The sequence below is a fragment of the Marasmius oreades genome, chromosome 1 (genome assembly GCF_018924745.1).
Source record: "Marasmius oreades isolate 03SP1 chromosome 1, whole genome shotgun sequence".
Taxonomy (NCBI): Eukaryota; Fungi; Basidiomycota; class Agaricomycetes; order Agaricales; family Marasmiaceae; genus Marasmius; species Marasmius oreades.
Genome location: NC_057323.1, coordinates 2,339,592 through 2,366,948, shown reverse-complemented (window position 1 = coordinate 2,366,948; position 27,357 = coordinate 2,339,592). Strand labels below are relative to the sequence as shown.

General features: G+C 47.5%; 13 protein-coding genes across 13 annotated transcripts; 6 read left to right on the top strand and 7 right to left on the bottom strand.

The window, feature by feature from the left end:
- Positions 1-111: 111 nt before the first annotated feature.
- Positions 112-1,499, top strand: E1B28_000759 (uncharacterized protein; the record flags this gene model as incomplete). The annotated part of the gene is made up of 3 exons (XM_043146623.1): positions 112-325; positions 407-880; positions 940-1,499. The coding sequence occupies 3 exons, from the start codon at positions 112-114 to the stop codon at positions 1,497-1,499; spliced, it is 1,248 nt and encodes a 415-aa protein (XP_043015326.1).
- A 276-nt stretch (positions 1,500-1,775) lies between these two features.
- E1B28_000758 (uncharacterized protein) lies at positions 1,776-5,773 on the bottom strand. Its single transcript, XM_043146622.1, has 19 exons — positions 4,865-5,773; positions 4,698-4,805; positions 4,347-4,643; positions 4,132-4,291; positions 3,983-4,065; positions 3,803-3,932; positions 3,736-3,749; positions 3,640-3,683; positions 3,357-3,588; positions 3,290-3,310; positions 3,160-3,234; positions 3,046-3,107; positions 2,839-2,990; positions 2,685-2,787; positions 2,605-2,629; positions 2,282-2,554; positions 2,202-2,228; positions 2,022-2,150; positions 1,776-1,970 (listed from the first exon to the last, which is right to left on the bottom strand). The coding sequence occupies exons 1-19, from the start codon at positions 5,747-5,749 to the stop codon at positions 1,920-1,922; spliced, it is 2,871 nt and encodes a 956-aa protein (XP_043015325.1). The 5' UTR covers positions 5,750-5,773; the 3' UTR covers positions 1,776-1,919.
- Positions 5,774-6,415: 642 nt separating this feature from the next.
- E1B28_000757 (uncharacterized protein) lies at positions 6,416-8,288 on the top strand (the record flags this gene model as incomplete). The annotated part of the gene is made up of 2 exons (XM_043146621.1): positions 6,416-8,201; positions 8,242-8,288. 2 exons carry the CDS (start codon positions 6,416-6,418, stop codon positions 8,286-8,288), a joined length of 1,833 nt encoding a protein of 610 aa, XP_043015324.1.
- A 237-nt stretch (positions 8,289-8,525) lies between these two features.
- E1B28_000756 (uncharacterized protein) lies at positions 8,526-9,666 on the bottom strand (the record flags this gene model as incomplete). The annotated part of the gene is made up of 2 exons (XM_043146620.1): positions 8,526-9,386; positions 9,457-9,666. The coding sequence occupies 2 exons, from the start codon at positions 9,664-9,666 to the stop codon at positions 8,526-8,528; spliced, it is 1,071 nt and encodes a 356-aa protein (XP_043015323.1).
- Positions 9,667-10,733: 1,067 nt separating this feature from the next.
- E1B28_000755 (uncharacterized protein) lies at positions 10,734-12,591 on the bottom strand (the record flags this gene model as incomplete). The annotated part of the gene is made up of 10 exons (XM_043146619.1): positions 10,734-10,883; positions 10,935-11,160; positions 11,214-11,310; positions 11,365-11,502; positions 11,579-11,645; positions 11,698-11,754; positions 11,803-11,919; positions 11,968-12,044; positions 12,097-12,341; positions 12,398-12,591. 10 exons carry the CDS (start codon positions 12,589-12,591, stop codon positions 10,734-10,736), a joined length of 1,368 nt encoding a protein of 455 aa, XP_043015322.1.
- A 54-nt stretch (positions 12,592-12,645) lies between these two features.
- E1B28_000754 (uncharacterized protein) lies at positions 12,646-13,293 on the top strand. Its single transcript, XM_043146618.1, has 4 exons — positions 12,646-12,749; positions 12,802-12,891; positions 12,944-13,104; positions 13,158-13,293. Exons 1-4 carry the CDS (start codon positions 12,683-12,685, stop codon positions 13,263-13,265), a joined length of 426 nt encoding a protein of 141 aa, XP_043015321.1. The 5' UTR covers positions 12,646-12,682; the 3' UTR covers positions 13,266-13,293.
- A 139-nt stretch (positions 13,294-13,432) lies between these two features.
- On the bottom strand, positions 13,433-15,767 carry E1B28_000753 (uncharacterized protein; the record flags this gene model as incomplete). Its single annotated transcript, XM_043146617.1, has 6 exons — positions 15,391-15,767; positions 15,167-15,329; positions 15,037-15,105; positions 14,575-14,980; positions 14,050-14,511; positions 13,433-13,993 (listed from the first exon to the last, which is right to left on the bottom strand). Exons 1-6 carry the CDS (start codon positions 15,740-15,742, stop codon positions 13,433-13,435), a joined length of 2,013 nt encoding a protein of 670 aa, XP_043015320.1. The 5' UTR covers positions 15,743-15,767.
- A 92-nt stretch (positions 15,768-15,859) lies between these two features.
- TIM17 (translocase of the inner membrane) lies at positions 15,860-16,924 on the top strand. The gene is made up of 5 exons (XM_043146616.1): positions 15,860-15,971; positions 16,025-16,124; positions 16,182-16,368; positions 16,425-16,547; positions 16,606-16,924. Exons 1-5 carry the CDS (start codon positions 15,940-15,942, stop codon positions 16,662-16,664), a joined length of 501 nt encoding a protein of 166 aa, XP_043015319.1. The 5' UTR covers positions 15,860-15,939; the 3' UTR covers positions 16,665-16,924.
- Positions 16,925-17,840: 916 nt separating this feature from the next.
- Positions 17,841-18,223, bottom strand: E1B28_000751 (uncharacterized protein; the record flags this gene model as incomplete). Its single annotated transcript, XM_043146615.1, has 2 exons — positions 17,841-17,844; positions 17,901-18,223. 2 exons carry the CDS (start codon positions 18,221-18,223, stop codon positions 17,841-17,843), a joined length of 327 nt encoding a protein of 108 aa, XP_043015318.1.
- Positions 18,224-18,545: 322 nt separating this feature from the next.
- Positions 18,546-20,327, bottom strand: E1B28_000750 (uncharacterized protein; the record flags this gene model as incomplete). The annotated part of the gene is made up of 7 exons (XM_043146614.1): positions 18,546-18,572; positions 18,624-19,301; positions 19,363-19,469; positions 19,529-19,759; positions 19,823-19,976; positions 20,027-20,247; positions 20,294-20,327. The coding sequence occupies 7 exons, from the start codon at positions 20,325-20,327 to the stop codon at positions 18,546-18,548; spliced, it is 1,452 nt and encodes a 483-aa protein (XP_043015317.1).
- Positions 20,328-20,973: 646 nt separating this feature from the next.
- Positions 20,974-22,299, top strand: E1B28_000749 (uncharacterized protein; the record flags this gene model as incomplete). The annotated part of the gene is made up of 2 exons (XM_043146613.1): positions 20,974-21,817; positions 21,869-22,299. The coding sequence occupies 2 exons, from the start codon at positions 20,974-20,976 to the stop codon at positions 22,297-22,299; spliced, it is 1,275 nt and encodes a 424-aa protein (XP_043015316.1).
- A 230-nt stretch (positions 22,300-22,529) lies between these two features.
- Positions 22,530-24,626, bottom strand: E1B28_000748 (uncharacterized protein; the record flags this gene model as incomplete). Its single annotated transcript, XM_043146612.1, has 15 exons — positions 24,493-24,626; positions 24,351-24,431; positions 24,268-24,296; positions 24,123-24,211; positions 23,935-24,065; positions 23,781-23,884; positions 23,693-23,727; positions 23,617-23,639; positions 23,527-23,562; positions 23,384-23,471; positions 23,301-23,332; positions 23,146-23,246; positions 23,018-23,093; positions 22,951-22,960; positions 22,530-22,901 (listed from the first exon to the last, which is right to left on the bottom strand). The coding sequence occupies exons 1-15, from the start codon at positions 24,543-24,545 to the stop codon at positions 22,530-22,532; spliced, it is 1,260 nt and encodes a 419-aa protein (XP_043015315.1). The 5' UTR covers positions 24,546-24,626.
- A 47-nt stretch (positions 24,627-24,673) lies between these two features.
- On the top strand, positions 24,674-27,345 carry E1B28_000747 (uncharacterized protein; the record flags this gene model as incomplete). The annotated part of the gene is made up of 8 exons (XM_043146611.1): positions 24,674-25,351; positions 25,408-26,296; positions 26,350-26,451; positions 26,511-26,751; positions 26,814-26,888; positions 26,942-27,019; positions 27,066-27,211; positions 27,262-27,345. Exons 1-8 carry the CDS (start codon positions 24,696-24,698, stop codon positions 27,343-27,345), a joined length of 2,271 nt encoding a protein of 756 aa, XP_043015314.1. The 5' UTR covers positions 24,674-24,695.
- Positions 27,346-27,357: the final 12 nt, after the last annotated feature.

Sequence of the window (27,357 nt, the reverse complement as noted above, 5' to 3'; positions counted from 1 at the left end):
TGTAACTGAGTCAAATGTGGTCAGAATCATTCAAACTCCGGCATCACTTCTGCTACGCCTCTGTACTTCTTGACATTGAGGATCAACTTCTCGCGCCTCGCAATTAGTATAATGGAAGGACAGCAAGCCGAACCGAAATTATCTCTGGACGCTCCGATCCCGCTATCGTTTCCCTCATTGTTGCGCAATCCCGGGGTCTCGAGTCGTTATGCTCATCTGTACGAACCTCATTTCAAAGCTACACCGCCTGACACTCCCAGGATACCCAAGAAGACGAGAAGAGATGAGAACGGTGGAAGACGATGGGTGAGAAGGAAGGAGAACGGTTAGTTCTGAATTCTTTCAACTCTACAGTTGCTGTAGGGCTTCACAGTCTTTGGCCAATACATTATTAACACTGGACTAGCTCAATTTATCGACAACCCCCATGTTGTGGCTGCGACCAGAAAAGACTATTTGATAGAAGCCACGCCGGTGAAAGTCACTTTTCCAGAACCTCTACCACCTTATCTTTCTCGCTCTGCCAAGGTGCCTTCCAGGCTTGCCCCAGAGCTCGATGCAAAGTCTGCGAACGCAGGGAGGTTCTCTATGAGCTTGAAAGGAATGAGAAGAGACTTGCGAAAATGTGGGTACCGTGCTGAAGTTCTAGTGGGGGACATAGAAACCGAGATCATGGCGTGGTTGGATGCTGGAGGGGCTGTTGTTGCGCCAAATCTCCATGAAGACGTTCTGCAGTCACCAGGAAGATCACTAGGCAACACTCACACCGTCCTTGAAGTCTCTCGGACACCATTACAGCTCGTCTGGGATACAGCAGGCGATCCTTTTGCCCGCTATGTCGTTCACTGCTGTGCAAGATTTCATAATGTGGTCAGTTACAGTGCGTTTTTGCCCTGTATAATATTGACTACCGATGCTGATTGTGATTTTGTTCAACAGGTAAAGATGTCTCCGGAAGGCGCCTCACCTACATGCTACGTCCAAACGTAACACGACCAGACCATAATGCTGCGATTGGATTAGATACACCACCCGCAACAGACATCGACACTTCGTCCCAATTTGCCTCAGATTCAGACTTCCATTCGGATTTGGACTCGCCCTCTGATTTGGCAGAGTCGGATCATGAACGTGAAGTGCCCCATCTATCGACTATTATCGAGACATCAACACCGATATCGTCTGCTTTTTCGGACGAGAATTGGTCGGTTATAGGTGGATCTGATATGGATGGAGACGAGTCAGAGAATGGCAGTGGCTTGTTGGACAGTCTCGCTTCTTTGACTATCCATGGACAGTGTCCCGATAGGATTTTGGGTACTATCTCTTCCACGCCAGCGTCGATGCGTTCACGCCTCGAGGACAGGCGACAACACCTTCGATCCACCTCGTCACCGTCCCGATCGCCAGCTCGTCGAGCGGCAAGGCGTCCACAATCTGGTCTCAATGTACGGACACGACCAGCAAGAACCTTGTATAACTTGATTTACGGTTCCTAGTTGCAGAATGTGCCTTCCTTTTTGCGTCGGTGTTTACATAACTAACAACTGTTTTATGCGATGACTCGTCGACTGTTGTACTGTAATCTTTATCTATCCGCCCAATGTGCTTAACAATGTGTATCAAACCAATATTCTTCACTCTTGCAACTTACATCTCAAAAGAAACCGACCTGACTCTGAGCGATGTCCGGAAGGAGAGTACCCTCAAATCATCTATACCCCTTTTCAAATTGTCTTCCTGCAGCACCTTAGCCAACTTAGCTATTGATTTGTTGGGAGAAATGTTTGGGTCGAGAGGTCCCCCGGGCGAAAACGTATTATGGGCGAGGGGAACCACATATTGACAAATAAAGTAGTAGCATGGATCGTGCGATAGATAGTATCCATCTGAAAGCATGAATGAAGGAACGTCCTACTCTAGCCCGCTATCAGTCTGACAAACAGGTATAGTGTAGATCCACAAAACCGCTAGAGGTAACAATCAGCAATGGTCAAACTCGTAAGACGCATCGGACTCACAGTCAAGTTACTCAGCGTGGTGAAAACGAGAATAAATATGAGGTATCCCTTAGTACGATTGAAAGATTCTGCTTGGTCGAAAGTCCCCGAAGGCTCTGCACCCTTGAGGATGACTACAATAAGAAGAACCTAAAGAGAAAACGTAGGCGACGAAAGGAGGCAAGCTTGTGCAGAACCTACGTTTGAGATCACCCATGCAAGTAAAACCTTGAAGAGAGAAGTCAGTCACAATGCCAATATGTCCTTGTTTCTCCACTCACATTGGTTCGCACATTAGCGTAATAGTCCTTCGCTGCTTGTTCTTTCTCTGCATTACTGGTCAGTCGAGCCTTTTCGACGGGCATTTGACCCTTTCCTTTCTTCGGAGAAGGGGCGTTTCGCTTCCGCAGGTTCGTTATCGCATTTTCATATAGTGTATTTGCGTCTGGCATCGTTTCCGGAAACTCAGCATTGACAACGCGGGACCCAACATTTTGAACAACTGCTCCCAGATCATGTTCAACAACGGAGTCTTGTTTAGTTCCCCACGAAATCTGAGAGGGAGCACTATCAGGAATGTTGAAATTCAGAACGTTAAACTCACATCGTCGAGGTTGGAAAAGGCATAGCTAGAAGCAAGCCAGGGTCAATCAACGATCATGATGATATTTAATGATCACCCACATGTTCAGCACGTTGATATAAGTTGGAGACAACAGGATGTAGCTCACAAAGCTCGTAATCATATGCCATGGATCGAGGGCAAGGATACTGGCAGTTGCATACACTGCCCAATAGTTGAGCGTAAAAGCATCGGATAGGAAGTGACAGTACCCACTTCCGTATGTTATGATAACACTGTACAACATCGCAGAGTTGGCTGCTCCTCCTTGTTCCGTAGCCACTATAGCGCACATCACAGAAGCGAATGCCATGTACATCATCAAGATACTAAAAAAGATGACGGTGAATTTGTATTTCCAAATCGAGCTAATACGAACGATCATAAGGGACAAGCGTTATGATGAAGGAAAAGAAACCTCACGCTCGAGGCTTATTTCCCATACAGAACAGGAAACAAGCTGCGATCATTAAAACCAAGGCATACTGTAAATTAGGTTTGTGTTGATGTATGACGGCGAGTAGGAGTGAGTTTGACCTGTAGAATTGTGTTGAGATATTCTATTCCCTGTAATTTGAAGGACGGAGATTCCAGAGATGATGTTAATACAACCTATAGCGACAAAATCAGTCGAAAAACGGCAAGTAAGGTAAGAAGATGTCCTGACAAAGAACAAATAGAAATTTCCCTGAGTTATGGTCAGTAGTGGAATCATCCTCAGGAGCTCAACTTACAATGCCAAACCAAGCGAAACATAAATTTATCGTGTTATAGACCGTTTCGACCATGAGCATGAATTTGCGGGTGACGCTGTGCCCTGAACGAAGAATTTTACCAGCGTGTGCTATGGCGTAGGTTGCGGCGAAGAATGACCCGTTCAACCATCTTCTTCTCTGACCGATGAATTCTGGTAGAGCGTCCGGAACATCAGTTTCCCCCACTGCTCCCTTGACATATTTGAGAACCCTACAGGGACGGGTTAGTTGAAATCAAAAAGGAGCATCACATGAAATCTACCAATCCGCGTTGGCTTTAGCTACAAGTTCAAAACACAAGATACGCTGAAAGTATGTCAAAATCAACTTCGAAGAGGATGACGATTGTAAAACTCACATCCTCCGCGAGATCTAATGGCACACTGCATTGAAAAACTCTCCAAAGGCTAATCAGAAAGACGTACACATGTTGGAGGTGAATATATCCGTATCACGTCCATGTAAAACTTCACCCTTGAAGTAAGAAGCGAGTGGACCAATGCCTTTCTCGTCGTTTTGAAGGGCGATGTACCTGTACGCTGAGAACGCTCCAGGCTTGGACGAATGAGTGATAATGTCAAGTTTTGAACGATCACGGGCCCTACCAAGACACTAATATAACCAAATAAACTCTCGGTTGGTTTGTCCAGTATGCTACTTATCTTGTATTCAAAGTTCTGAGCGGCGACTAGAAATAAACAGCCATCATTAAGTCACCATTCGTGCAAGGTAGATAGACTGAACGGGTACTTGCCTAAGGGATTGAGGAGAAGCGACCAGTTTTTGCCTTTATAAGTGGATATCTCGCCGCACGCGCCAGCCACGTTTGAGTGTGTATCGAAAACTTTCCACAATCTGTAGATGCTCTTCGGGCCTGGTCGTGTGCCAACGTCGAGAAGTATACAGACATTGGGCTTCACGAGAACGACCGAATGAACAGGACGACCCAGTTCGATCAAAGATGCATACCTGAAGTTGTCTCGCAAAAGCATTGAACGCCCACCGATGACTATTGATCTTCTTCTGATTCTTCTCTTTTATGCAGAAGATAACTTGTGTAGGCACGATTCCCTTGTCGGGGTATTTGAAATGTAAGTTGGGATCGAGGCCGAATGAAGTGGTGTATTCGAATAGATGTGCCACGACTTCCCTTTCTAAAACGGTGTTCTTCATAGGCCCAAGTTGATACACTCCAAGAAGTGCAAGGCAGTCAAGAACCCTTGGATGAACTTTGAATCGACCGTCCGCGACAATACACACTACAACCTGCACTCGTAATCACGATGTGTGCGTTTCATACACATTAAATAACACCCATACCTTTTTCCACGCGTCTGCACCCCAGGTCTGCGAATTTTTACGTGTGCAGAGATGTTGTATATTTTTCATGACACCGTATAGTGTACGGCAAAAGAGAATTTCGTCTTCCTTGATGAAGAAAATATAAACTCCAGAAAAGTTGGAATGGATATAGACTCTGCACGCACGTTGTACATCGTGATGACAATCAGCAACTCTGTTCTCCTACCCAAGTAAGTCTGCCTCAAAACAAACCCTTCCGCCTCAAAGTGATCAGGGTCACATGTTACTGCCGTGTACTGTGTTTCCATCATCTCTAGTTCTCCTTTCCGTGGCAACACCAGCCTATCTGGAATAGGCAAGGCTTCCGAGAAGATCTTCCCATCTTTGAGCCTCACTGCCTTCTTCCTATTGTGTCTCCGTGCAACCCTTCCAGCGGGGGCGGAACCGAAATGACGCGTTTCTACTTGACCAGATGGCTGGGGTGATTGAGAAACGTCCATTTCCTCAAACGAATGCGATGGAGGTGGGTCATAGTAGTTGTAATGTATATCCGATCCACTGAGGACCTCCTTCTCTGAGTTTGAATAAACGCGTTGAGCCCCAGTATAGTGAAAACTGTTATTTTCGATAATGTAGTAATCTTCGTCGTCGACGGCGGGTGTCGGAGATCTTGAACGGGGATATGAGTGCAAATTGGCCCCAGAAGTATAGGCCTCTGCGTCATAATTAAATGGATCAACAGTTCCCTCGTAGTGACGGGAGGCATGAGAGTCATGAGAGTCGTAAGAGGGATAGGACTGTGCGCAAGTGTCCGAATAAGATAACGACTCATGCGAGGGGTTCTGTGGCCACGCTAACCGTGGGTCAAAATTTTTCCTTGGTGGCGATGGTTGTTCTAGCTGAAGAGTTTCCCCGGTATGTATGGTTTCGAGATATTGACCTGGCTGGTATTGCGGTTGCGAATAAGAATCATGAGGCATGCTGGGCTGGTGATCGCCACGTAGAGCTTGCTCAACTTCCATACTGTCATGAAAATCTTCTGAGAGTGCTGCAGCAGGATGTTGATACATCGTGATGGTCGAGTTGGCCGTTGAGGAACACACGACGCGTATGGGTACGTGATCGTGACGGACGTGGTAGTCGCACGTGATTCCCAAAAACGCGTACATAAGGGTTTAAGTTGTTATCCACCATCTCCCCTCAACTATAGAACGAACTTGCCATGATTTACGAAAATCTCAGCATACTTTTCCATCACAGACTACTGTCACCCTCACTTTGACTGACCGCGAAAAGCTCAACCATTGCGGGTCGCGTTATCGGTTCAAGAAACGCGGTCGGGACTGTACGATTAGGCTGTGTGTCAAGGATGTTGATTGAGCGACTTTTTCTGGCGGTGGTTAGATCTATTATTCTGTTCTCTTGAGTCATTACGATCGCTTCAAAAGGACACATAGTTTCTCTGCTACCAGTGCTACCAGGCCCCCCTCAACATGTAATTATTGCTCGTAGGCGTAGCTTGTGCGTATGGGAGCATATTGTTACTCTCAGATTGAAAACAGCCCTTTGGTTCACACTGAGTACTCGAGAGTAGCTCTTGCCTTTTATAGATGCGCGGCATCACGTGCGACCGGAGGAAAATGTCAACTGTGACCGCTTGCCTCGAGGACTTCCAACGCGTACGCTAGCTGGCTTATGGCAAGGGTTCTGCGGAAAACGTTTCTTCTTCATTCTTCATGGACATCCTAGTATCGACAGCATCTAGCCTTGTTCTCCGTTATGTTCTCAGCAATGTTCTCCAACCCTACCGACCTAGCATGGTGATCCCGGTGTTTCTAGGTCTCTGGGAAGGAACTTGGCTGCACATGCTCTCATCGTCAATGCCAGCATCGTACGACCCATATCTTGCATATCTACTGCGTCCTCTTGTGGATTTCACCATCTCCGGCAGCTTTTCTTACGTCTTCATTATTGTGTCATGGTCCATATTAACAGTACTTGCACTAGATGCGATGGGACCCGAACATTTTTACGATACTCGGCTGCAGCGGGACTCCAAACGCCCTACACGAATGGGATCGTCTCACACAATGCTGCATGCGGCTACACATTCACCGCAATCACGACGCCGTTCCCGTTCTCGGTCATTGACCTTCATTCTACCCACTTCTCCGGAATCTGCTACTCACACACCATCCTCGTCACGACAACAATCACAATCATCTGCAATCACCTCCAACTCTTCTTCAACCACTCCCACCGGTGTATCGCCTACCCCCAGATTTGATTTAACCCCCCAACAGCAGCCAATTGCTCCCATCGAGTCACTTCAGATGCACATACCCAGTCAGGTAGTAATCGCAAACACCGAACCCCTACCGAATCCCGTCAGTTCACCCATCTCCTCTATCCCACTTCTGCAAACACCTGTGGGGCACCGCATAGAATTGGTGGTACCAGTGCTTACAGAAGGAAGTCGCTCAACTTTCCCTCGTTCTCCATTTCCCCCTTCCACCTCCACGCCAACCCAAATCTCGAACACCGATCCGACACCTCGTGAACAAGCGGACCCAGATCGCCCGATACCAGTTCCAGCGCCCTCTTATTTCCCTACTGTGGCGCTTCAATCAAATTTACCTACAGAGACACACTACCGGGAAGCTCCGGTCGTCCGCGCGCAAAACGATGACGATGCTGACCCTCTACAAACTCCTGTTCTGCGCGGATTCGACGACCCGGTTCACGTAGATTCCGACTTCGACGAGCTGACAACACCACCTTATATGAGACCACCACGACCCGCCTTTATCTCACACGGTGGACCAACAATTATCGAGGATGTGCCTACAGCAGGTCCCTCTTTGCTGCTTAAAGTACTCTCTACAACAATCGACCCATCCACTTCCAACGTTACTACTAGTGCCACTCCTGTTCCCATCCCTCCACCAGGCCCACATCTCCAATTGGGTTCACCTGCACTGTCAGCCCTAGACGTCCTATCTCCTGCCTCTCCTGCCTCTTCCATGGCTGGTAGTATAATCTCCACCACGGACCCCAAAATCCTGTTTGAACGAGCAGAAAAACTTCGGAATAGGGCATGGCAAGAGGTCCAAGAGAAGACACGACTGAAGTCAGAACTGCAGAAAGCCAGGAACGAGGGTAAAAAGAAAGACATTTTCATATTAGCTGGTGACGTGAAAGAATGTGAACACCGGATCGATACACTACATGCACGCGCTAAAAGGCGATACTATCTAGGTGACGTTCTTGCCAATACGTTGATGTTCTCTATGCTGACAGTGTTACATATAGCAAAGAACACTGAAGAGATGGGGGGCGACGAGATCGACGTACACGGACTATTCGTCGAAGAGGCCGTGGATGCGACGGAAGCTGCTTTTCGGAAGGCACTGAAGGATGGGAAGGAGAGTCTCCGCGTGATTGTTGGCCGGGGAAACCACTCGAAAGAAGGGACACCTAAATTAAAGCCAGCAGTTACAGCCGCGATGAAGAAGTTGAGTGGTTTAGTTTTCTGCGTTCCTTCTCTGAAACTTGTCTGTAGGCATGGATTTCAATGTACTGTCGACCCTCGGAACCCAGGAGTATTGATACTAACACTGTGACTTGCCCATATCCTCCCATACCCCGTATACACCAGGGCATTGTACTTATCGACAGTTGGAGGATAAATCATGTTCTGACTGAGGTGGCTTGGATTCGATACTAGTCATAATGAGTTACAAAAGAGTGAACTCACGTCGGCACAGTACCCCAGTTGTCGTTTCTCTTCCAGGTCACAGATCCTGTCGAGAGAAGATGAAATTTTGGAATGTTGGATGCGGATAACTAAATTTCTCTGCGACCTCGGTTTCCTGCTGTTGGTACTTTTCGCTTTCGAAAGAGAGCCCCACTACTGCCACTAGCTGCCTCCTGTTTTTCGATAGAACCACTCTGCTGAGCATCACCTCTTGGAACAGCTGGCTTCATGTCATCTCGCACCCTTATATCCACATTCTCGATGCTCTCTACTTTCACTTCTCGAGGCACATTTTCGGAGGTATCACTGTCAGGTTCGATGGGGACTTGACCGGTTTCGGCGTCGTCTCGTGTGGGCTCTTTATCAGTTAGTCTATCGGGGTTTGCTAGACTCTGAGGCAACTTGTCTTCTGCATGTTTCCATTGTATTTTTGTCCATTTGGGTTTGTCATTCATCGTTGATGATTGGGAAGCAGACGAATTGGTAGTCGTGAATGCACCCGCACTCGGCTCCAATGGTACCCCAGACTCTTCCAACTCCTTCTTCTTCGGCTTGAGGGCAATAACACCGGGGTCATATATCTGTCCGAGACCTGTTCCAAGTTTGATTTTCTGTAGCTTGAAATGCCGCGTATCTTCCAAATCGACTGGCGTTTCTGCTGGTCGTTTTTCAGTGGTGGTTGCTGGTTCAACTGTGGGTGTGGAGATAGCTGGAGGCTCCTCAACAACTTGCCATTCACCAGCAACACCTTGCGTTCGGTGACGTTCTTGCTCTGCAGCAATATCTGCTGCATCGGGATCCGTGTAACCTAACGACGCTGCAGTAGAATAGTTGGCGTAAGGATTCGCCGGTTTCGTCGCGGGTTTGCGAGCGCTGGAAGAGGAGGCTACTGGTGCTATTGCCCTCGCACGACCAGCACCGACGTCTTGCGAGAATGCTGCCTGAGCTGCCTGCAGAGGAAAAAAGACCACAACCGTGCGTTAGTGTGGGTTGTCGTAGCGTCGAATGTAATTGGCGTACCGATTCTATTCTGGCCATCTCCCGCTTTTCCTCCTCTTGATCCTTTTTCCTCCTTTCTCCTTCTTTGTACAACCCTCGGATGAACCTGTCTCGATTTCCCTTGTGACGCAAGCCATTTTCGTGCTGTTGGCGAGAAGGAGCATCGTCTGCGATGTAAATTTCGCAATATTTGCAGAAATATCGTTTTTTGGAGACCCAGTACTCGCTCATTTCGGATGATGTGGCGGTGGCAAGGTGGTGAGCCAGCTGAGATCATGTGCAAGGACGGACGCATACCTCGTTAGAGTTGCCGCCGACTGTCACCGGTTCACCTCTGCCTAGCCATATTCACCACAACCGTGGTCACCCCCTGCAATTTTCTTAGTGCAATCTGAAAACCCTGTCCCTCCAAGTGACCACCGCCCTTCTCTGAATTTTGAAAGCTTTGTTCGAAGGCCCGTATTGACTTAGTTGCCAGCTGTCTTGTTTTTGGCTTCTTAGTAGCAGCATCAGTACCTCCTGAATCCCGGGATTAATTCTTAACGCGTTTTCAGTTTGACGGGCTCGATCATGGTGAGTAACATGTGTTCGACCACTGACGTTGGCTCATCCCTCTAAAGTAACCCGCAGGTTACGACGACGAGGGGCCATAAGAGAAGCCTAGGCACCTGCGAGAACAACCGGAGGGTTATGGCCAAGTGCTTGGTGATCGCAGCCACGATATTTTCTAAACATATTCAGAGCAAATTAGAGTCGGGCAGGACCTACCCTCATGAGCGGTGAGCAGACTGTATTTCTCATTCCCTCTGGTAAAACCGGGTAACACAGGCGGCCCTTTCGCCCTTTTCGCCGTAATGAAAAGGTGTCCATTCGTTACAATGTAATTGAGCTTAGTATGTAAGATGTGACACAGAACACGGAATGCCGAAGCGAATTCATCCCTCTTGCGGTTCATGGGCAATGGATATCTGGATTTCCATGGTTTTCGTACTAGGTTGATGTAACTCTCTGACATCCATACTTTCAAGCTAATCAAGCTAAAACGATGATTTAACCCAGTGGAAGATCCCCCTTCGTGCATCGCCCGATACCACGCCTCCCAATATGCACCCTACTCTATCCTCCAGATCGCAGCGGTATTCACTGTGTGTATCCGTGGCAAGCAAAAAAGTCAAGAGCTTGCTGAGAAGAAGGCCCAAGAAGCAGCGACTCGATATGCCACTGCATAGTATTCAACATTGACAACATCTGTTATCTTTCTATTCACTGTAACCTCATGCACAATCTTGCCTCGATGCTTAAATTCCATCTGGTTTTTTGAAGCCTTGAAAATACTTTTCACGAAAACCCTTGTGGGCAGGGACGTGTTCGGATTCTGCCATCTCTGTCGGAGCAGCGAATGAAGGTGGTGGATATCGAATCGATGTGGTTTTCCGGATCGTCACGAGCTAGAAAAGAAGTGGATAAACCATTGAAGATCTGAATGAAGGATAACCTACCCTGCGCCCCCACGAGCCGAAATCCTGAAGGGAATTGGCTATGACCTCCATGCCTTCGCAAAGCATGGAGTGAACATCTACTTCTTCATACTCATCGTTTACCGTTGGCAAGAAGAACACAAGTCGGCCATCAGGCTTCAAAAGATACCGAGACAGTAAGACTAGATCCCGCGCCAAGTTGGATAGTTCATACGGTCGTGTAGGTGGAATATAAGGTGTATCATCACTGCAAGGCCAAAAATCAGCGAGAAGACAAAGAGGTAGCCGCATGTTGTTTACGGTTGAGGATTTGCTCTGTGGTAAAAGTAGAGCAGCACCCTTTCTGCGTCGAGTTCTTTTTTACGTCCTAGCCGTTTCGCACCTGCCCGGACACCGTCTAATTGAAGGAGTTTCAAATGAACATTATTTAACAACTAGTAAATCGACTCACAAGGAGGGTCAGTGACGATTGCATCGAATAATTCTCCGCACCTCCAAGGATTGTGAGTTATATCGAAAGTACACAGATCCAATATCTGCTGCGCCACACCGTACTGGGAAGCGGCTCGAACAACCCCTGAAACGTCACCTGTTTGAGCACATTCACATCGTCTATGAATATCAGCGCATTGTACGAAAGGAAATCTGAACAGAAAAACCGTCACCTTTTCCACGCATTTGCCGTCCATCGATATCGGAACCATATACATGAGCACCAAAATACGCTGTGGGCTGTCGACTGAATATCAGGATACGTAAATTGTGCATGAATATTTCTACTGACATAGGCCATGCTCCCAGTTCCCATAAAAGGATCGTATATCACTTTCCCTGGTGAAGCCTAGTAAAGTAAGGCAAAGCAGCGCGAGCGGGAGATAGGGACTCTCACCAATGACTGGTTTGCCATTAACAAGGAGATTTCAGATTCCATGCTGGTATTTCCGAAGTACGTGCGTTTCTTGACGTCAAACATAGAAATCAACGCCCGTGCGGTACCTTCTGCTACCTAGACTTCGTCGTATCCAGAGAGTTTTGACAAAGAACAAACTCGTACCAATCTACCAAAGTAAACTTGACGAAAGTTTCCATCCCCTTCATGTTTGTCTCGTATTTGACCTCGGCGGTCATCATCTACGTGATGGCTGAGTTCAGAAGTGCTTGAAACCTTCCCTGAAAAGCGCACATTCTTCAAAGCATCCCATGACGATGTCGGGTGTTTTCATGTCAATCTTCCCGAGGAAGCCCATGTATGAAAAGCTCTCCACGATTTCCTTTTGACGAACTTGCGGTATCTTGTGGTTATATGCTGATACAGCGAACTTGAATGAAGTGTCTGCTATGAATCGAGACCAAAGGTGTCGATTTTCGCGATTACGATCATGAAGGTGCTCATAATCATCCCCTTGACAATAAAACTCGTATATAGACCTTGTTGATGTTGGTTCAGTTCTCTCAGCGAACAGTGAGCTTGTAAATTCACTCACTTGATTAATATGCATCGTTTAGTAAGTATTCGAGCATGAGCTTCGCTCTCCAACTCAATTACCATGAACGGACGAAGTGGGTCTTGATCTTCTGGTATGACGATCTTGAGACAATACAATTCTGAGATAGATTTCAGTTCTGGTACTCGAAATGCATGATGAGCTTGAGCGAAGACGAAGAGGAATTTTTTCATGATTGTGGTCGCGTACAAGATCGCTAAGCGCCTAGCGCTCGATATCAATGCTCTTGCTTGTTCACCGATGTTTGATCAATGATTCTCATCGATGCAGCATTCTACGGAACTTATACCCTTGGTTGATACCCTCCTAGCGAATCTGGAGCCCAGACAACGTACATCATAAGTTCTTCTTTTGAGCAGAACAACTAAATTGCTTCTAAATAGCTCTTCCTGAAGACTTCATACACGCTCTTCATAGTTTCTTCCCGGACTCCCTCATTCTCGCTGCCCTGGACCTAATAGACAGACAGTGTGGTACCGCTTCAAAGTTCCCTTGATTTTACTCCGCCTTATACGAGTATACTAGTCATCAAGAACATCTCGCCCTGGGGACATATACAATTCGATGTTTTGGGCTCGACAGCGACGTACACCGTGCTAGTCAACTTGTCGGTCACCCCAGTCTCAGCCTACTGCACATGCCCTGCGTTTGTGTTTGCTGTCCTCATCTCACAATCCCATATTATGGTCAGCGACATCGATTTTTCCCCCATTCACTCCCCACTAATCTGCTCGGATAGTGCAAGCATATCTTAGCGGCGCGGCTTGCTCAAAAATTGAGCCTGTGTATTGAACGGCCCTTGACCCTTGATGGTATGGCATCTTTAGGAGTTTCGCGCAATTCATGAAAAGTCGGTGATAGTGTAAGTGAACAAGATACAAATGGGTACTATCTGGGAAGTCAATAGGTATATGTACTTCCAGAAATGAGACAAATATGGATGATCGGTATACATATACATGTACGTGGCGATTCAAGATCTAGCAGTGGTAACGTATGCCAGCCAAGAAAAATCTAGAGCATTTCTTCCCCTCCGTTACATCTCCATTCCAGTGTGGTTGAATATTCCTGCAAGTTCTTGACAAGGTTTCTAAGCTGCTGTTTGCTCCTGGCTCCATCACAATCTCCAGGTTTCACATCGAGCCCGTTCCGAATGGTTATCCAACTGGAGAGCTTTCTGATCTCTTCAGGTTCCCAAAACACCCACCATCCTTCTTTGTTTTCATCCGAGTCAGATTCTGTCTCGTTGACCCCGCCTAGCAAAGGTCGTTGGCCCCATACCGCAACGAACCACGACCAGCATTTGAAAGACGCTATCTCCTCGTTGGATTTGGGGCGTCGCATCGGTTTCCTGCGCTTTGAGGATTCGGCAGTCGCTGCGGTGATCACGCTCGCAGCGAACTCCCTGTCGCGAATTCCCGGCGACATTGCCCAGAACACGCGGCCATCGTGGTCAGTCCCGAGTGGTGAAAAACGGGGCAAACAGGAAACCAAGACGACTTTGAGAGAGTTTTCCAAACCTTGTATATTCTTCTTGTGCGCGTGCCGGTCCTCCCCGACTTTCGCGATAATAATCTAAAAGGAGGATGGTCAGAAACAGTCTACCAGATTGGGAATATACGAGAAAATACCTCGGAGGGTAATGTGGCATGAATTTGCTTCAGCTGCTCCCATCTCTCATGTTCCCTCTTTATTCCTTCGCGTACTTCACGTGTCACCTCTTTACTGCGTTTTATTCCTTCTTCCAACTCTTCACGAATGGTATGGGACTCAACCACAGTGTTTAAGAGGCCAATTATCACTGGAACTAGCTGTGAGGAGTTCACGATAATAACTCCGGGCGAAGTGTCTTTGTTGCTGGCGGAGCGGCTACTTCGAGTATTGTAGTTGGTTACGATGCCCTTGGTGGGAGGAAGTGGGTCGGGAAATTCGATGATGATTCTACCTTCGGAGGATTCGGAGTTGCCACTGTGTACGGACTGGTTGACATTCGCAGGAGCGCATAACGAGTCCCGTAGAGATGCCAGGAAGGTCCAAATCTTGGTCAGATTGATACCTGACGAACGAATCTCTTTCATGGTCTTTTGGATCACCTGGAGAACGAGCCCAACGAATATGTTAGAGATGAGTCGAGAGATGAGATATAACTTACGAACCCTAGCAGCAGCACCGTCCTCCTCATCGGCAAGTGTGCCAAGCAAGCCCAAGATCACCGCTTTTACACAACCTTCACTGACCCAATTAGTTGTATCTTCGACATTATTCCCTGTAATACATTCTAGCTCCTCAAGATTGCCTTTCCCAATATTCCGGCCAACTGTCCTTTCAAAACGGAGTACAAATTCGCGGATTTGCATACGAGCTTCAACTTCTTCAAGAGAGAGGTTCACTGGCAAGCTTTGCCATCGAACCTTTGGAAGTGGTTTGGATGGAGGTTTCGTGAATGGCTCGGGTTGAGCTGGGTCTGACCTGAAAGCCGACACGGAAGATTTCGTCGAAAGCTTCGTATTGGGGACCGGTTTCTTGCCATTGGTTTGGACATTAGGACGGGAAGGCTGTTTGCTGAATCATCACAACGGTCAAGATATCGCACAAGCCAAAAACGGATAAGCATTTACCCTAACGGTTCCAGTCCTTTCGCTTTCCTACAAATAGAGCAGTTACAAAGGTCGCGACACTTTGGACAACTAGATATCGGATGTCAGTCGATTATCCACAGACTAAAGAAATATCAGGAGCGTAACTGACATATATTTCGGAGACACCTTTTGGACTCGTTGCTCCGCAGCCTGAGTACTCTCAAAGTCTTGTGAATAACGGTTCCTGATGCATGGGAGGCAATATTTAGCTGCGCAACGTCGCTCCTTGCCCGATTTGACAAGTGTGTGTGTAGCAGTACAGAAAACGAGTTCTGGGTAAGAAATTACAACTGTCAGCAGACATTCCGGGTTAATGCCTACACAAATTCATACCGGAAAATTCTCTTTTCTTCCCGCATTGGTGGCAATATGTGGCCGTTCCTTGACTGGTTGTTGTGCATTCATTCGCAGGACCTAACGCGTTTTCTTTTTGGGGACGAGACTTCAGTTCCAGTTTTTGCTTCTTTGTATTCGGTAACTGAGCGTTCGATAACTTTCGTTTCCTTGTTGTCGCGTCTGGCGCTTGTGGCATATTGCTCCTGGTCGGTGATAAGGGAGGGTTTGGCGAGGTCGCTGAAGGGCGAGAAGTATGAAAAGGAGAGGGAGGTATCTCAACATAGACTTGTTGCGTTCGCCGTAGCAAAGACTGGGTTATGGTACGGGGTGTGGAGGATGAGGAGGTCATGATGGTCAAGGTTTAAACTTTCGATATTTCAATAGTCAAACCTCCATAACGAACCAATACTAAATAAACGCGTCGATCACGAGATTGAGAGTCGCACGTGAAGCCTGAGAGTGAAAACTTCTCCCTCTCCACCCGATCCCTCCATATTCTATTGGCTTGACTGTTATACGCTTTCCCTTGCTCATCCTCAATAAAAAATGGCACACGCAGATCACACCAGAGATCCCTGGTAAGTTGAGTTTCGTTTTCCAGCTTGTAGTTAACCCCAGTTCCCTTTTTCAGTCCATGGGTCATTCTCAACGATTTCGGTGGTGCGTTCTCAATGGGGGCCGTTGGTGGTGGTATCTGGTACAGCATAAAAGGTGCTCGAAACTCACCTCGGGTACGTTTGACATTGTCTCACATGAATGCGTCTATATATTGACCCTTTGTCTGTTAGGGTGAACGGTTCGTTGGTGCAATAGCATCAATGAAAGCTCGAGCACCAGTGACAGGCGGAAACTTTGGCGTATGGGGTGGGATGTTTTCGACATTTGACTGTGCTGTGAAAGGAGTTAGACAAAAAGAAGATGCATGGAATGCCATAATATCTGGTTTTATGACTGGAGGGTGTCTTGCGGCACGCGGTACGTATGGAGGGATAGTTTTCAGTTCATGTACTTACCCGCTTCTGTTTCTTGAGGTGGCCCGAAATCTGCGTTTGGATCAGCGGTGGCTTGCGGGATATTACTGGGAGTGTTCGAGGGTGTCGGTGTTTTGATGAGCAGAGTGTTCAGCGAAGGACAGCGACCACAAATGGCTCCCTGTGCGTGCACAATCACAGCGTCCTACGCTCCAGTCAACTGATTATTTTTTTCTATCAGTACCAGCCCCCATGCCCGCTCAGGCACAGACATCACCCTCTATCCCCGGATTGCAGTAGACGTATCCTTCATGGACATACTATCTTACCCCGCCTTTGGTTATAGACCACCCCACTTAATTGGATTGCTTTTATATATGTATAGGTATTCTATCCCAGCTCGACGTCAATGTGAGTTCGGACTGTTGCGTGCTGCGTCGGCGCTATTTCTCGTCCCGAATCCCGTGGATCGAAGCCTAATGCTGCGCCAACTACCGGGAAATGCTCAAGTCACGATATCTCACGCGAATTAGGTTCAAGGATTGCAGTCGAGAATAAGCACCGAATAAGTTTCTCGCACTTCGTTTTTCACTTGTACCACAACGCCGAGTAGCCCCCACCCCCCCCCCCCCGGTTCTCTCTGACGGAGGGTCTACTCTCAAACACGGTACACGGTACCAACCACTCTGAAGTAACCCCTTGAATACTCTTTGACGGAGTCAGGTATGCCTTCAATCGGTATCAGGTCTACCAAACGTCCCCCCTTTACAACGATTCCATGGGAAGTCCTATCCTCGATCTTCCAAACCGGTCTGTCGAATGACCCGCGGACAGAGCTGCACCCCGACTTGTGGGAATACTCTGTACCAAGCAACGAGCAATCTGACCTTCCATTCGAAGTCTTGGTCTCTCATGTCAGTGGTGTTTGGCGACGAGTTGCACTTGGTACTCGTTCTCTATGGACCACACTCTCCATCCAATCTGGCACCTCCCCTTCAGCCGTGGAAGCTTATCTACAGCGCTCGGGAGGATGCATGCTAGATATCAGTATCATCTGCGAGGGTCCACCGTATCAGAATGAAGATAACCAAAGACTTCAGGAAATGCTGGACCTTGCCTTGCAGCATGCAAACCGGTGGCGTCGATGTTGGTTTGATTCTCATCGAGAGGATGTTGAAAGTCCCATAATATCACGTCTGATCCCAGTTCGCGCACCTGCTTTAGAATATTTATCCATCGGGGTCGAATTTTCAGATCGTTTTCGCCCAGCCCAAAACGATAATTCCGCACCACAGATATTCAATGGCGGATGCCCCCGTCTAACCTTTTTGCGTCTTCGAGGACTTGCCATCTACTTCTTCCGACCTCCCTTGCGTACAGTCAGGTCCCTGTACATTGACCATACGAAATGCATGCGTGTCCGATACAACGAATTCCGAGCCATCTTAGTCTCCTGCCCTTCCTTACTGAACCTTTCTATCTGCGGCGATATCATTGGAGGCCAACCGTGGTTACAGGATAACTCGATCAACTTGCCTACGCTGCGAACACTGGCGATTTCTAGCTTCCGGGCTTCCAGCTTTAGCGACATCTTGATAACGATTGATGCACCACACCTCGGCAAGATTGGCTTGATAGGTGCCCGGGAGCACGATCTCGATCTTTTCCTTTTGTCGCCACATTCTACCAAGTTTCCTCTCTTGCACTCCCTTGTGTTTTGTGATTCCGATTTTACGGTCCTCAAATACCACGAATTCTTCATATCCTTCCCATCGGTCTCGGAATTGACGTTTATAGGAGACAGTTATCTTCCGAGTATTCTTCGCAACATATCCGACGCAACCTACTTCTCTCCACATCTAGATAGGGTGTTGTGGCCAGAGCTGAAAATACTAAACATTGACCTACACCTAGGTTTCGGAAAGCACTCACTTCTACGAGATGCACTAGAGAAGAGGATGGAGATCGGCCATGGGATTATTAAGCTGAGGCTGGGAACGACAGAGGAGGATGACTTGGAGGATACCTTGACCGCTAAATGGCTACAGGAACACACCACGGTCGAGGTAATAAAGGTGTCAGAATTTTGGCACCTCTGTCACATCTGATACAACGGAAGTACGACAACATTGCACCAATACAGAAAGAAACACAGTTATACAATGGCTTATCGGTATCAAATCAGTCTTCGAACAAGGGATGAAATGTCTGAAAAAGGGGATCAATAAACTCAAAAATGATCATCAAGGTACTTCATACCTTCGACTGGTTGTCGTCAACCGATGATCCATCCTGAGTCGGTGCCAAACCAGGATCGTCCTCGATGAGTTCGAAACTTTCCAGCTGTGCTGGCGACGGTGAGATGTGTTGAGGGAGAATATCTTCATCTCCGTCATCTGCTATCATGGCGTTGAATTCCTCTACTGTCATATTCTCTATTCCCAAACCCGATTCCTGAAGGGCTTTTTCATCCATAATCGACAGTTGTGAAGTGCTTGGGAGGAACAACGGCTCATTAATCTGAGGTGCTGGATTTGCAGCGATGCCTTGTTGACTGTCGCGTGCCGAGGATGCCCGAGATGTCGGGCGCCGATCACGGATAGGTATTGCAACAGGAGGCATTGACGATGGTGGAATAGACGACCTAGAGGAGATATCATCTCGAGCCATTGAAACGCGGTCGGTTGGATGAACAGCTTTCATCGGTTTTTTGAATCGTCCGGACGCATCACTAGGAGTCTCCTCCCGGGCCCGTTTTTTGACCATCTGAGGCATTGGCCGAGTTTGTTGACTTGGAGAAACTTGTACCTGACTCGTGGAGATTACGAAAAGAATCTCAAAGTCGTCTCCTTCAACGTCGATGAAGAGAGGTGCAGCAGGAACGGTGAACCGTAGATCGAAACATAGTGACGAAGCTTCGGCAAAAGCAATTGTAGCCTTGACGAGAGAAGAAAGTGAGATCAAAGACCCAGAGCATAGAATTCCGTCGGCAGATTACATTGAATTCTCGCAAGTGAAATGCCAGCGTTATTGGAGCAGCCTCGAGGTTGTATACGTCAAACTCATCCGCGCTTATTACAAGTTCGGTTGATAGTTGAGCCTTCCCTAAAATATGGCGAGTTAGCTGCACAATACTCACCCCACGAGCGCACAAGTAATCTGACCTTTACTGTCAATGGAAGACTCCAGACTTTTTACATGCACTTCTGTGTCCTCAAAGCTCCATATCAATTGCGGATCAGCCTTGATGCCTCTTGCTAGCGGAAAGTGCTCAATGATCTCCCTGATCGCACGGGGCCCAATCCTCAAGAAAGTTTCTTCCGATGTATCTGGCACGCCCGGTGCCATGAGAGACTGTGGTGTCATTAGGACGAGTCGATGTGTTTTGACCACACCTGGTCGAGATTCCAGTGATCAGGGATCAGTTAAACAATCGGACAAGGGAGTAAGTCTCGCACCGTGTTTGCAATGCAATCGCACAACTAGCCTACTTTCCAGACTGTCTTCCTCATCTTCGTCTTTGTTCGCGTTTCCTTCTCCTTCTACGATAGATATATCGCATCTTTCAACTGAGCTATCCCCAAAATGGTGTTTTAAAATTGAAAGAAACCCCTAGAAAAGGTGGAATCAGGATAATGGAACCGAACCTGCGAAACACGAACTTTGGTCATGAGCTGTCCGGTAACAGTATCTCCCTCTGGGTTGATCGTGCCAGCTCTAGAAATTCCTAGTCTATACTTCGAAAAGAATTGTCTGGAATACCGAAAACGACAGTAAGCCGATTTGGACGAGTTGGTACATGACATAGATAGAGTCTCGGGCGTTGCATATATGGTAAGCTCCTCTCCATATCTCGATAAACACGTCAATGCCCTGATAAAAGCTGCCTGAGATGAGTTAGATGAACATAATGTCAAATTCGAACTCACGCTTGAGAGCATGGGAGTCGAAGGAAACCTGCATTGGTTATGACCTTCGCAGCGTGTGTTACATATCGTGGGACTGTAATTCTGACGTCGTTGACAGCTAAAAAAACAGGGTCTGATAAAACATTGAGTATGATCGATAATGGACGTTCATCGGTCCTTGAGCAACCACCGAAGGCCTCGATGAAATTCCTTAGCGGCTTGCCTGATAACATAAAACAGACCAAATTTCCCTAAGTACTCGATCCAGATGCACTAATAAACACGACCCAAATTGGGGGTCAACGGATCGGTAAGTAGTTCTGTAACCGGCCCGTCGCTAATTATCGCCGTTCTGCCCTTTTCAAAGTTATAGCCTTCACCGAAGCAATTCAGTGCTGCGCGACAAAACATGCATGGGATTTGGAATATATCAAAAGGTGAGCATTCGCTTCTTCCTTCCTCTCGAACCTGACCGTTCATTCTGAATGCAGTTTGCTCATTTCCACTCTGTCCGAGTCAGCTCATAGGCCAGAACACTGCCATCATCTATGGGTCATTGCAAGTGGTTTCAACAGTCTGATTTAGCGCAAACACGGATCATCAGAATCGCGGCAAGGAAGAAATATTCATTTAGTCTAATCATACATTCACGCTTTCCTGCTCAATGAGCTCTCACCATCCTCTTTCTTCCTTTCACCACGATGTCTCAAGCTTATATGCTCTCCCTTCCCCCGGAACTCGTTTCATATACTTTCAACTTCATCCCCAAAGTCGACTTTTACACCCTCCAGTCCTGTTCATTGGTATCTCGAACTTGGTGTTACCAAGCCCAACGAGTGCTCTTTCAACAGATTACCATCGCGAACTCGCAGGACAGCGGCAAAAAATGGATTGAAAGACTCAGAATTTCCCCACATCTCGCCAAGTTCATCATGCATGTGACTTTGTCCAGCAATTCATCGACCCGTCACCGTGCATGGGACACCGACCTTGGAGCGGAACTGGCTCGAACCCTGACCCACATTCGCGGTGTCTCAATAAAGTCCTTGCACCACGAATGGCAAGATGGACATAACGTCTTTTTGGGTCAATTGGCGGGGTTGCACACATTCCAAATCCGGGACGTCACCTTCCCAAATCCGCTCAACTTATTCGACTGTCTCTCCAAATTATCTGGGAAATTGTCGAGCCTGTCCCTGCAACGTGTAGGAGCACAACCTTGGACCGCCTCTTATGGAGCAATCTGTACCGATTCAGGCGTTGTTCTCTCGAACGGCGTAAACCCGTCTAACCGCCTGCGCCATTTGGTACTCTCAAGTGCTGAGCTGCGTATAGACGTGTTATCGTGGCTATTGGGTGCCTTCGATCTGTCACTTCTTCATTCCTTGGTCCTTGCGGCAGCATTTTTCCATGCCGACTATCGCGATAATGCCAATCCAACCACCGTTGCACTACTGGAGGAGTTATTGAAAGTCATGGGTCCATCTCTGAAAAGCCTCACACTGGGTGTTCACCGTGAACGCCCTGGTGATAATCTGCATATCCGTAAGAGTTACCCTTTAGATGTTCACCACCCACCATTCACTATTTTGTCAGCCATTCTAACGTCCTCTCCTATGCTCAAATATCTTGAAAGTCTAGAAAAGCTCGTCCTCGTATCAGAGTGTGCGGGGGTGCTCCGACCCGTGGTTGGCCTGCCACTAGCTAATAAGGTACTATCCTTGCTATCCCGCACAAGTCTCCGAGAGCTAGTCATCGTCTTGGATTTGAGTGTCCCCGATACTTCTAACATTGCCCATCTCCATTTATTGCCGGATTGGACCACCCTCGATGAACAACTCAGCCTTCCACCCTCCAATTCTTTGCAACGGCTCTTTATTGTCGTCGACTTCAACACCATGTTAGTGCGGTCGAATCGCAGTTACAAAGATAGTATTGAGAATGTCATCCGGAAAGCTTTGCCAAAATTATTCGAGCGAGGTATCCTAGATATTCATGTAGAGGTATGTATGGGATCTCTCATTTAGCGGCCCACTGATCAAGACGGGTGTTAGCACTGCCATGCTCGGAATCGAATAAAACCGTCATATTTCAGCTGGCTATCGGACTTCCCTTAAGATGCCATGCAGCACGCAGCAGTCGAATCCAATATTGAAACTGTAAATGAAACAGAAGCAAAGCCAGTATTCGAAGTATACAACAGTACAGCATTGTTGAGACCGTGTCATAGCAGCGTAAATATCACTAATACATGACGTTAAGCGGATGTGATGAGATACGCCACATTATCGTGACTTGGAACCTGCACGGAGAAGGTCGAAGAGGACGAGAACGTGCCGCTCACATCTACCCCGGCCCACATGTCGTGAATCTTGAAGTTGCCGGATCCGAGATTCGGTACTTGCGACAGCGCAAATGTCTTCGTAACGGTAGAAGACGAAAGATTGATGATGAAAACGTGTGTTCCCTTGGACGATTTGCCAGAGTAATATTCCGGAGGAGATGTGACTGGGGCGTTCGTCGTTGCTTTAAAGGGCGCAGCAGGACCGCCAACAGTGGTGTCTTGATGAAATGCCAGCAGTTCACGGTTGGTGATTACAGCGACTTGAGCAGCACTCAATGCCGAGAGCTAGATTGACTTAAGTGAATGTGACGTATTGAAAGGATAAAGTACCAACGTCTGTGCCTCTGTATCATATTCATGAGTTTCTGGTACCCATGATTAGGATCGATAGTGGGACTCACAGTAAGATGGGACTCTTCAGGAAGATCCAAGCAGCAAAATGCGTTCTTTCCTCAGCCAAGGTGAGGCCCTTATTCCCTATTGACCGTGAACGTGAGTCAACCCTCGGGCAGTGGAAGAAAGTGCTCACCGATTTCCATCATGTCCATATCGTTGTGGCCATAAAAGTCGATAGAAGACAGATACTGCACATTGTTCGTGATAGCGCTTACTACATAGCTCCATTGTGGCCTAGAGATCGCCATGAGAATGCCTTCCGTGCAGCCGTTGATGCAAAGAACATACACTGCGTCACCACCCATTCGCCATGAATGTCCCTTTTAAATAGTGTGAGTCGGGGGCATGCTTAATTTAAAGAATCAACGTACCACTCGGGCACCCCACGTTGTGACTTTGTAATTCCCCCAGAGGCACAAGCTATATTGAATAGGGCGAGACTGAGTAGCAAGAGCACCACTAAATAGAAATAGATGTAATCAGGTACTATGATGGGCTGAGAAACAGATCATACCCCATTTGACGGTATCGGATAGCGGAATTAGAGTTGCTAAAGAGTACAAAGTCAGGCGGGAAACAAATTGGAGTCGGGACTAGCACTTACTACCAGTCGCCATCCGAAGCCGTCTTGAACTCGGTCATTAGGCCAAACTCGGAGTAAGTGATAAATATCCACTTACTGTATCACTCCAGTTTCCCGGTACATTACAATTGTCTACGAGAGTAAAGATTGAGGCGCGCCTTAACTATTCGGTTTCTGCAACCTACCATATTTCAAGTAGTCAATGCCCCAAGAACTGAAAGTCGCGGCGTCAATACTCTCCATTCCAAGAGAGCCGGGGTAGCCAGCACAAGTAGCTGTTCCAGCGTCGCTACATGTGTGATCAGAAGTGTGAGAGCTACACTGACTCAAACACCTTACCTGTAGATACCAATCTTCAGACCAAGCGCATGCACTTTGTTCGCGACACCGTTAATACCGTTCGGGAACTTGGAAGGATCGGGTACGATGCGTTGAGTAGAAGTATCCCGAGATCTCACAGACCAACAATCCTTTAAACAAAGAATATAAGCATCTCAAGGGGGAAATCAGCCAACGAAGAAACTGACATCGATGTTGACATATTGATAACCCGCTGCTTTTAGTCCCAAATCAACAAAAGATTGGGCCGCTGCAAGGACCTTCGCCTCGTTTATGTCTGAGATTCAGATAATGAGCCAAAGCTAGACCGAGGATTATACCAGAGGTACTTACTACAACCATATGCATTCCATGTGTTCCAACTAGTGCACGACGTCGTCACGGTCGTTGTTAACAGTTCAAATCAAGGATCTCACCCTAAAGCAGGAGTTTTACCAGTCTCACGGGATGGAAGATTGGTAGGAGCAGCAAGGCTAGTCCCACTTGCAGCGGGAGCACTGTTGGAGACGGGGAGTGAGCAAAACTCGGGAACGCACACATAGCATAAGGAGCATTGACCTTGATACAGTTCGAATGAGAAGAAAGACCAGGGGAACTAGATGGTAGACCATGACTTGTTGAGCTTGATTCTGGCTCCATGACCCTTGTGGGCATTTAAAGGCCTCGAAGTGGATTTGTAGGGTCAAATTCGGAAAAAGAGAAGAGACGGAACAAGGCCGGCACCACGTTTGGTGCTTCTCCTCCTTGTCTCCTCCGCAACCATGTTAGGCCCAAGGGAAATGGAGGGCACCAAGTCCACAAAACAACTCATCCATCGCTATGAATCTCTTCAATACACTCCTTTTGTCTCTAAACCAGCCTCCTCTCCTTCAGTTTTCAAGCGACTTTCTTCTCTGTCGACCAAAACGGACAAGTCAGCTGTACGACAGTCTTTCCGAAACCTCATGGGCCTCTTGAAGAAGGCGAATAACAAACTCAAGGCGGAACCCAATCATCAAAAGAATTATATTCATGACCTCACAGTACCCGGAGACACCGCACCTCTTCCAATGGAGCGTACGGCTTCTCAATCCTCCGCATCATCCACAGGTTCTACACGTTCAGGTCCATTATTGTATCTATCACGCATCCATCACCATTCCTGGATACCTTGCTTTGCGACCCTCGAGGAAACGCGAATTCTGCTCTCGTGGTCGACTGAACAGGAGTCGGACCAATATTCCGTTCTTTTGAAACATTGTATCGACGTACGATCTCTTACCCAGAATCAAGTGGACGTGGAAGATATCACGCTGCCTCCGCCTATAGAAAGGGACGAGGACTATAAGGTGTTTGAGATTCTATACCAAAACGAACCAAGGGAGATATTCGCGGTGATATCCACACGGGAACGGGCTCGTTGGATCAGTTGTATCTGGTATGTTTTCGGAATCCATGAAACCGCTATTTGAGTATGATTATAACATGCAATAGGGACGCCGTTTTATCTGCTCAAGAGGCTAAAAGTGCATTTCGGCAGTCCCTCGTCGACCAAACGTTCAAGAAATCGACATTGGATACCGCTAAACCTCTTCCCGACGTCGGAGAACGAGCTCTCCCTATGACTCCTATCGAACCGCTTGACGTAGCAACATTTGAACCTTCCATTCCCAACACTGGTTCTAATGTCACGTACGCTGAAGTTACGGCTCTCGCTGTGGACGTGCAAAACCCTTCAATTGCAACTTCGAGCAATCATCCCTTGCCCTTCAATGAACCATCATTGGACCGACGAAGCACAAACACTCTTGAATCAATTCCTATGCGCCATCTGGATAGCGGGCAGTCCGCAGGATACTCAATTATAGATGCTTATCATGACGAATCTAGACTGACTGACCACACACCTCATCCTGTTAACTCGCTCGTTTCTTCCGACTTCAAGGTCTTACAAGATCATTTGACACGGCTGGCTGATCGGGAACAACTGGATGACAAGTTTCTGTCGTTGCAACTGAATATTCAGAACATTCCTAAGGAACTCGCACGGTCAATGAACTTGAGGAACGAGCATGTTGTAACTACTTTGGAACATATAACCCATCTAGTCTCGAATGCAGACAGCCAGTTCAGCAATACTCACGCTATGCTCCAATCAATCGACGAGAAATTGCAGGGAATGGAAGCACGTAGCGAGGAACAAGTGCCTCGGGAACACAGCGACAATGCTCAAACCTTGCAGGCTTTAGAGGCTCTGAGAACGTCGCTGGCATCTGAACTGGCTCAAGTTCTGGGGAAGTTGGAAGATGTTGCCAAACTAAGTGCCGCTGTTTCGCAGAGGGTAGAAAGCCCTTCATCGAGCGCACCGCTGATGCAACCCGAAGTGAGTGCTGTCTTAGGAATCATATTTTATGTAATAAGCATGGATCGTCGAAGGTTGCGGAAATACTCAAAATTTTAAAGGAGGAAGAAACCCACCGCATGGCGCAAACACAACAACAAGCCGATAGCGTCCGATATCTAAACGAGCTGAATATAGTGAGTAACGTTTGGTTCGTGAACGTGCTTCTTTTGCAGTGACTTCAACGTTTGATTAGTGGCTTGAAGCTTTCGTAAACAATGGGACTTCACACATTCACGGAATGTCGGCGTCCCTCAAACGTTTGTGTGATGGGCTTGGATTGTACGCAGATGGAAGTGATCAAGGCAAAAACTTGATTGCATCGGTTCACCAGCTTGTTCAAGACACGCGTGTGCGTGAACAGCACGCTGCTACGTTACAGGAAACGGTGAATAGTATTGCGATCCATCTCAACTCAAGTGTAGGCCATATTGTTTGTGAGTCATTATGGCAGAAGTCTCGAATCAAGACTCAAATTGACTATTCCATATATCTTTAGCTCCTCAAACTCTAGCCCAATTGATGGACAAACACCGGCAAGAACATGAAGTACTCCTCAAGACGCTCACCGAAGGTGGCTGTCGTTGTCCTGGTTCTCCCCCTATTGCAGCTGACCTTGGGAACCAGAGCTATCACAAGAAATTCGTGGGGAGCGGTTGCGTTTCGTAGAAGCCATGAAAGAAGCCACTGCGATCAACGTTCATAGTGCGTGTCTGGACATTTACTGACCCTCTCTCATCAATATGTGCAGTGCACGTCGAGGAATTCAAGAAAGAACTCAAGCGCGAGGTTCACGGGATGACACAGGAAGTCAGTCGTTTATATCGAGAAAAACAGAATATGGAAAATCAGATTGCGGAATTATTTGCTTTCCATGCGAAGCAGAGGAGCGGCATTGTAAGTAGATCTGACTGTTCCCCTGGTGGTCGTTGACGAACAGTACATAGCCGAAGGGAATTAATTCCAACCATATACCTCCGGACTACGGGGGAATACCACGTTACCGAGCGTCTCCTTCAGATCGGGGATAGCATCAGTTGAGG

What these genes read in the sequence shown, in the direction of transcription:
- E1B28_000758 (XM_043146622.1), bottom strand. Translation starts at nt 5,749, where the DNA reads ATGTATCAACATCCTGCTGCAGCACTCTCAGAAGATTTTCATGACAGT. An exon ending in GTGCAGACGCGTGGAAAAAG is followed by an intron (nt 4,644 to 4,697) that starts GTATGGGTGTTA and finishes TTACGAGTGCAG; the next exon opens with GTTGTAGTGTGTATTGTCGC. An exon ending in TTGCATGGGTGATCTCAAAC is followed by an intron (nt 2,151 to 2,201) that starts GTAGGTTCTGCA and finishes TTTTCTCTTTAG; the next exon opens with GTTCTTCTTATTGTAGTCAT.
- E1B28_000754 (XM_043146618.1), top strand. Translation starts at nt 12,683, where the DNA reads ATGCAGCATTCTACGGAACTTATACCCTTGGTTGATACCCTCCTAGCG. An exon ending in CCTAATAGACAGACAGTGTG is followed by an intron (nt 12,892 to 12,943) that starts GTACCGCTTCAA and finishes CGAGTATACTAG; the next exon opens with TCATCAAGAACATCTCGCCC. An exon ending in TCTCACAATCCCATATTATG is followed by an intron (nt 13,105 to 13,157) that starts GTCAGCGACATC and finishes CTGCTCGGATAG; the next exon opens with TGCAAGCATATCTTAGCGGC.
- TIM17 (XM_043146616.1), top strand. Translation starts at nt 15,940, where the DNA reads ATGGCACACGCAGATCACACCAGAGATCCCTG. An exon ending in GATCACACCAGAGATCCCTG is followed by an intron (nt 15,972 to 16,024) that starts GTAAGTTGAGTT and finishes TCCCTTTTTCAG; the next exon opens with TCCATGGGTCATTCTCAACG. An exon ending in GTGCTCGAAACTCACCTCGG is followed by an intron (nt 16,125 to 16,181) that starts GTACGTTTGACA and finishes TTTGTCTGTTAG; the next exon opens with GGTGAACGGTTCGTTGGTGC.